The 7319-nt window shown below is 44.5% G+C and overlaps 1 protein-coding gene across 1 annotated transcript in view; it reads right to left on the reverse strand.

Annotated features, from left to right (window-relative positions):
- The window catches only part of myo5b (myosin VB), a 398451-nt gene extending 391444 nt beyond the window's left edge, over positions 1-7007 (reverse strand). Inside the window, exon 1 of the mRNA XM_068030536.1 lies at positions 6559-7007. Within this exon, the coding sequence (XP_067886637.1) occupies positions 6559-6585 (27 nt within the window). The 5' untranslated portion in view covers positions 6586-7007. The remainder of the gene's footprint in view (positions 1-6558) is intronic.
- Positions 7008-7319: the final 312 nt, after the last annotated feature.

Consider the following 7319-nt stretch of genomic DNA (forward strand, 5'->3'; position numbering starts at 1 on the left):
TCTACTAATATTCATTATAAGCCCACCGACTCCCACAGCTACCTCGACTACACTTCCTCACACCCTGCCTCCTGTAAGGACTCCATTCCATTCTCCCAGTTTCTCCGTCTCCGACGCATCTGCTCTGTTGATGCAACCTTCCATGACAGCGCTTTTGATACGTCTTCCTTTTTCCTCAGCCAGGATTCCTCCCCACTGTGGTTGACAGGGCCCTCAACAGTGTCCAGCCCATTTCCCGGACCTCTACCCTCACCCCTCCCTCCCAGAACCGTGACAAGGTTCCCTTTGTTCTCACTTTCCATCCCATCAGCCTCCACATCCAAAGGATCATTCTCTGCCATTTCCGCCACCTCCAGCGTGATGTCACTACCAAACGTATCTTCCCCTCTTGCCCATTTACCTCCTCTCTCCTCACTATCCAGGGCCCCAAACGCTCCTTTCTGGTGAAGCAGCAATTTACTTGCACTTCTTTCAATTTAGTATACTGTATTCACTGCTCGCAATGTGGTCTCCTCTACATTGGGGAGACCAAGCGCAGACTGGGTGACCGCTTTGTGGAACACCTCCGCTCAGTCCGAAAGCATGACCCCGAGCTTCCGGTTGCTTGCCATTTCAACACTTCCCCCTGCTCACATCTCTGTCCGGGGATTGCTGCAGTATTCCAGTGAACATCAACGCAAGCTCGAGGAACAGCATCTCATTTACCGATTAGGCACGCTACAGCCTGCTGGACTGAACATTGAGTTCAATAATTTCAGAGCATGACGGGCCCCCCTTTTTATTTTTTATGTTTATTTTATTTTAGTTTGTTTAGTTTGTTTCTATTGTGCCTACCCACTGTTTTTTTCATGTTTCTGCTTGGGGCCAGGCTGTTCAGTTTTCTGTCAATTAACCCTCTCTGTACTAACGCTGTGTCTTTCACCACACCATTAACATACCATTTGCCTTTACTCCATGACCTGCTGGTCAGTTATTCTCTGTGACCTTGTCCTATCAACACCTCTTTTGCTATCTTTGCCCCACCCCCACTTTACTTGCTTAAAACTTATTACATTTCTGGCTCTGCCAATTCTGATGAAGGGTCACTGACCTGAAATATTAACTCTGCTTCTCTCTCAACAGATGCTGCCAGACCTGCTGAGTATTTCCAGCATTTCTTGTTTTTATTTCAGATTTCCAGCCTCTGCAGTATTTTGCTTTTATTACTATAATATCTTCAATGGCCGTAGTATACTGTATGGGTTCTTTATTTTTGGAAAAGGAAACCAAGAAACAAGAACATCTGCCAATGATCACTTATCCCAGGATACAATAGAGAGAAACTGCAAATTAGCTCAATTGTTGCTCTCCACCAGAATAGTCGAATTAACACACTCACCTTCTGGAAACATTATTCAACATTTATTTAATTTCTGATATCCTGGCTGAACTAAAGTCAAGTTTACATTATGTTAAAGTGCCTATTGTTATAATCCGCATTATGTTATACAGACTGCTGGTTTCAGCTGTGCGTTGGTATGTTTTGTACACATTTGAGTTTACACACTGCTATAGTCAAATAAAGTTATAATTCACCTAATATTATGCAAACATGCAGTCCCAATTAACAGAAGATTGCATAGCTTTATACCATATTTCAACACTCCAAAGTTTTGGCACCAAGGGCGTGTGGCTTCCTATGAGGGACAGTTATTGAGGAGAGGCAATTATAGTACAGTATTTTAGCACCCTTAGGAGCTGTAATTTTTCTGAAAATGAAATAACATTTTAAAAAATACTCACAGATCTGAATTAGAACCACCGGTACAAAATTATCACTGCTCTGAACAAAAAAAGTCAAAGTTACAAGCTAAATTTGAATTACAGCACAAAAACAGGCCATTTATCCCAAGCGCATGCTTCACTCAGGCAGCCATCAGCAACATTTCCAACAAGCAATGTGATTCTGTCTTGAAAGGTCAGAGGCCAAGATTTCAGAAATTACATGAAACGGTTGTGCACTCCTGAACTCAATGGCCCGAATTTCACAGTCTGCAGCGATGTGACGCCACTTGCCGCTGACCTCAAAGAGCTAGCGATCTCTGTGGCATGGAATTTCCCTTTGCTGACATCAGTTTGAATCTGGTGCCAAGTCGAAGGCATCTCCAGGCAACAATAGTGACGACACCCAGCCGGGTGAGCAGCCAATCACTGACATATTTTCACAGGTGCAAACCAGCAATTAAATTGCACTAAAATTTTAGAGAGCAAAATAAATGATTGAGACATGCACATGTGATTAAGAAGCGTAAATGGCATAAACTTAAATTCACATTGTTAATTGTTTTTAATCAGAATGGAGAAATATGAGGTGCCACACATAGAAAATGGTTTTTCAGGGCCAGTGAGGCTGTTCAGCTGTAATTATGAACTTAATTCACCATTAAAAACCCAGTTACACCACATTCAACAAAGTTTCAACTTTTTCAAAGGTTTTTAACAACGAAACCAACAGCATAAAAAGGAAAGTTCTCGTCAGTTCAGTTATTTCTAATTAACTGCATTCTTCAACAGGACTTGAATTGCACATTCTATGGGGAAGCATAGAATCACTAACTGCAACATCTGGATTTCCACATTTAGCTGCACAGGTGCGGACTCCAGAAGCAGCTGCCAGTTTCAGAGGAATAATTATGTCAAACATTGAGTTTCACTGTGATTACTACTGCCAAAATCCAGACATTGGAGCAGAACTTCCTGAATGTTTTCGCACCCTGCAATGAGCCAGTCTTCCAGAATTTCAGAATATATTTTTACTAAAAAATGCCATTAAAATTGCAGAAGCAATTTAGTGAACTCTCTAAAGTCAACTTGGGAGTGAACAAGATATGGAAAAAGGTTCATACTGTAACTCATAAGATAATTGTCAGAGAGATGAGGAAACTGGGCCAGTATTCTCTAGAGTTTCAAAGAATGAGATGTGATCTCACTGAAATGTACTAAATTCTTACAGGGTGTGACAGGGTGGATGTCTTCCCTGGCTGGTGAGTCTAGAACCAGGGGACAATCTCAGAATAAGGGGTAGGCCATTTAAGACTGAGATGAGGAGCAATTTCATCACTCAGAGGGTGGTAAATCTTTGGAATTCTCTACCCCAGAAGGCTGTGGAAGCTCATTCACTGAACATGTTCAAGACAGAAATTGATAGATTTCTGGAGACAAATGACATCAAGAGATATGGAGATAGTGCAGGAAAGTGACGTTGAGGTAGATGATCAGCCATCATCTAATTGGATGGCGGAGCAGGCTCTACAGGCTAAATGGCCTACTCTTGTTCCTATGTTCAGGGAAGCTAATGAAGTGACCCCTGAAATGACAAAGGAATGACTTTCATCAACTCTGCCTGCATTACTTCAAAAGTGCCAACCTTGGGAGGTTTTCCACCTCGTTAAAACAGGACTTCTCTGCAAGCTTTTGCCAGGGCTAGGGGGGCTCGGGCCTTTCAACAAAACAAGTGGTCCCTGCAGAACCCAAACTGAGCATCGGTGAGCTGATTATTGCTGAGTAAATGCCACACGATAGCATTCGATGACACCTTCCATCACTTTGCTGATGATTGAGAGTAGACTGATGGGGTGGTAGTTGGTCAGATTGGATTTGTCCTGTTTCTGGTGGACAGGACATACCTGGGCTATTTCTCACAATGTCAGGTAGATGCCAGTGTATTAGCTGTACTAGAGCAGCTTGGCTAGGCGTGTGGCTAGTTCTGGAGTACAAGCCTTCAGCGCTACAGAAAAGATGTTGTCAGGGCCCATAACCTTTGTTATGTCCAGTCTGCTCAGCCTGAGATCATGTGGAACGAATGGAATTGGCTGAAGACTAGTTTCTGTAAAACTGGGAACCTCAGGAGGACAACAAGATGGATCATTCATTCGGCACTTTGGGCTGAATATGGTTGCAAATGTTTCAGCCTTATCTTTTACATGCTGGGCTCTGCCATCATTCAGGGTGGGAATTCTCATGGAGCCTCCTCCTCCCGTTAGCTGTTTCATTGTCCACCACCATTCATGACTGGACGTTGCAGGACTGCACAGCTGTGATCTAATCCATTGGTTGTGGGTTCGCTTAGCTCTGTCTATTGCATGCTGCATCTGCTGTTTAGCATGGATCTAGTCCTGTGTTGCAGCTTCACCAGGTTGGTACCTCATTTTTAGGTATGCCTGGCACTGCACCTAACATGCTCTCCTCATTGAACCAGAGTTGGCCCCTGGACTTGATGGTAATGGTAAAGTAAGGAATATGCCAAGCCATGAGGTTACAGACTGTGGGTGAATACAATTCTGATGTTGCTGACGACCTACAGCATCTCATGGATGCCCAGTCTTGAGCTGTTATGTCTGTTCTGAATCTATCCCATTTAGCATAGTGATAGTGCCACACAACACAATGGAGGGTGTCATAATTATAAAGACAGGACGTCATCTCCACAAGGACTGTGCAGTGGTCACTCCTACCATTACTGTAATAGACAGATGCATCTGCAACAGAAAGATTGGTGAGGATTTCCCCTTGTGTTAGTTCTCTCACCACCTCCTGCAGGCCCAGTCGGGCAGAAATGTCCTTCAGGACTCTACCAGCTGAGTCAGTAGTGGAGTAGCCAAGCCACTCTTCGCGATCAACATTGAAGTCCCCCACCCAGAGTACATTCTGTGTCCTTGTCACTCTCAGTACTTCTTCCAAGTTCAACATGGAAGAGTACTAAATTATCAGCTGAGACATGGCAGTAGGTGGTATCAGCAGCAGGTTTCCTTGGCCATATTTGACCAGATGCCATGAGAATTCATGGGCTCCGGAGTCAATGTTGAAGCCACCCAGGGGCACTCCCTCCCGACTGTGTGGCTACATGTAATCAGTCTGTCCTGCCGGTGGGACAGAACATACCCACTGATGGTGATGGAGGAGTCTGGAACATTGGCTGCAAGGTATGATTCTATGATTATATCAGGATAATCTGTGGGTCAACTCTCCCAATTTTGGCAAAAGTCCCCGGATGTTAGTGAGGAGGACTTTGCATTGTCGACAAGGCTGGGCATGTCTTTGTTGTACCAATGCCTAGGACGGACGACCCTTCGCCGACTTATCTTATTTGATTTTTCTACAGTGGTTTGATACAACTGAATAAAGGCCTGCTACCCGACCCGAACCCGAAGGGACCCGACAACATGTGTTGAGTTCGGTTCAGGTTGGACTGGGCCGGTCCTCCGGCTCGGGTCGGGCCGGGTCCAGATCGGACATGCAGCAAGAATTGCAGATAAGTGTTAAAAGTTAAAAACGTACCTGAGCTACAAGTCCAGAACGTCTGCGTAGTGAGCGTCTCTATGACGTCAACACGCTCATGCTGCAGCTTCCTGAAGACTGGGAGTCGGAAGGCAAGTAAAGGGAACATTCTGGTGGTCGGGTCGGACTCGGGGGAAATTGGAGGGACTCGGGCCAGGTCCAATGTGGTTCCGTCGGGTTTGAGTTGTTTTTTTTGTGACTTGAGCAGGCCTTTACAAGCCATTACAGAGGGCAGTTAACCACATTGCTGTGGATCTGGTGTCATAGTTAGGTCAGATTGGTAAGGCCGGCAGATTTCCTTCCAATAGGACAGCAGTGAACAACAATCTAGTGGTTTGATCGTCACTATTACCGAGACTAGCATTTTTTTTTTCTAAGTCCAGATTTTATTAATTCCCCAGCTGCCATGGTAGGATTGGACCTCATACCTCCAGAGCATTGGTCCAGGTATCTGAATTACTAGTCTAATAACATTACCACTACGCTCACCATAAACAAGAGGGGCACCAACAACTCTGCAGCCAGTTGATCCTCACAGCAAAATACAGTTTCAAAAATGTTTCCTTTAGCCCAGGTGGGTTCTACAGTTTATGATCCCAGGTGATTCTGTGCTGGACCAGATTTCTGAAGAACTTCTCATTCCACCGAATCAAAGTTTCATTTAAGGGCAATTCGCATTTTCATCAATCAATCAATCAATCAGGAATGTTTTCCCTCTCGCCTTTCCCACAACAACAAAACCTGAATTTGCATTTGTACAACTGCATCAGCTGGAACTGCATAAAATCATCTTCAAAAACCAGTCTCTGCAGATTTTTTTTTTCACGGCTGTTACCAATGTTGCAAACCCCACTTCCCACATCCAAACTACACCATTAAACACCTGTTCCGCACCACAAGCTTCTTTGAAATAGCAATAAATATATTTTTTTTCCTGCCAAAATTTAAAACTACCGCAACTTTACCTTGGCTTTAATCTCAACGGCAGCCAAATATTTACCAGCACTTCCGAATAAATACAAACGCACGGGAGCAAAGTGGGAAAACACGTTTTAAAATAAATCAGACTTTTTTTTAAAAAAAAGACTTCCCTTCTGATGATCGAATTGGGATTGTGTGCTTGTTGTTATTATTATTATTATTGGACGCGACGCTGCAGCAAGCTGTCGATTTTGCCGGAGGTTTGGAATTTGGTATCCAGGAGACGGACAGATTTAAATGGTTATAATCTTTCGCACTCACCTTGCTGTAAAGTTCCGAGGCTGACATGTCGCTCTGTACTTTGTCCGGCCTCCTCGCCCTGCTGCTACAGCTGCTGAATAAATGACGGGATCGATGTGGCCGCCTCCGACAGCCTCAGTTGCCATCTAGACTGGACATTAGTAAAGCCAGGGCTCCCTGGTCGCCATTTTCACAGCTCACCGCGATTCTTCTCTTCTCCAGCGACCTTTCACTCAGGTGGAAAGTTGGTGTCGAGATCTCCGCCCAGGTTTCCAGCCGCTCCCCAACCTGGTAATGGGTTGATTTTTAAAAAAAATATATACGGAAAAAATAATACAGAAAGTTGAAACAAAATAAGATTAATAAATTGCTCCCGAGACACGCAATACAGGCTTGACAAATATATATATGTGTGTGTGTGTGTGTGTAAAGCCTCGCAAGGTGCTCTGATCTCCGCCGGTGTCACCTAGTCCAGCCTTTTCCCAATAGAAACTGATGGTGAGACATCTGCTGGTGACTTCCGCGTTTTGAGTTCTCTGCCGCGACAGTATCTACTGCCGATTCCACCTGCCTTTATCTGCTGGGACTATCTCTTTGCCCGTCTCACCTCTCCTCAGGACTATAACACCAGGCTGGGGTGGGATTCTGCAGCCCCCCGCCCTCTATGTCAAGCCCAGTTAGGGTTGCCAACCTTTTGCCCTGGAGTTTCCAGGTATTAAAGATTGTGAGTAACCCAGGAGAAAAATCATAGGGACATTTAGAACCAGAATTTTTTTTCTTTT

The sequence above is a fragment of the Heterodontus francisci genome, chromosome 1 (genome assembly GCF_036365525.1).
Source record: "Heterodontus francisci isolate sHetFra1 chromosome 1, sHetFra1.hap1, whole genome shotgun sequence".
Taxonomy (NCBI): Eukaryota; Metazoa; Chordata; class Chondrichthyes; order Heterodontiformes; family Heterodontidae; genus Heterodontus; species Heterodontus francisci.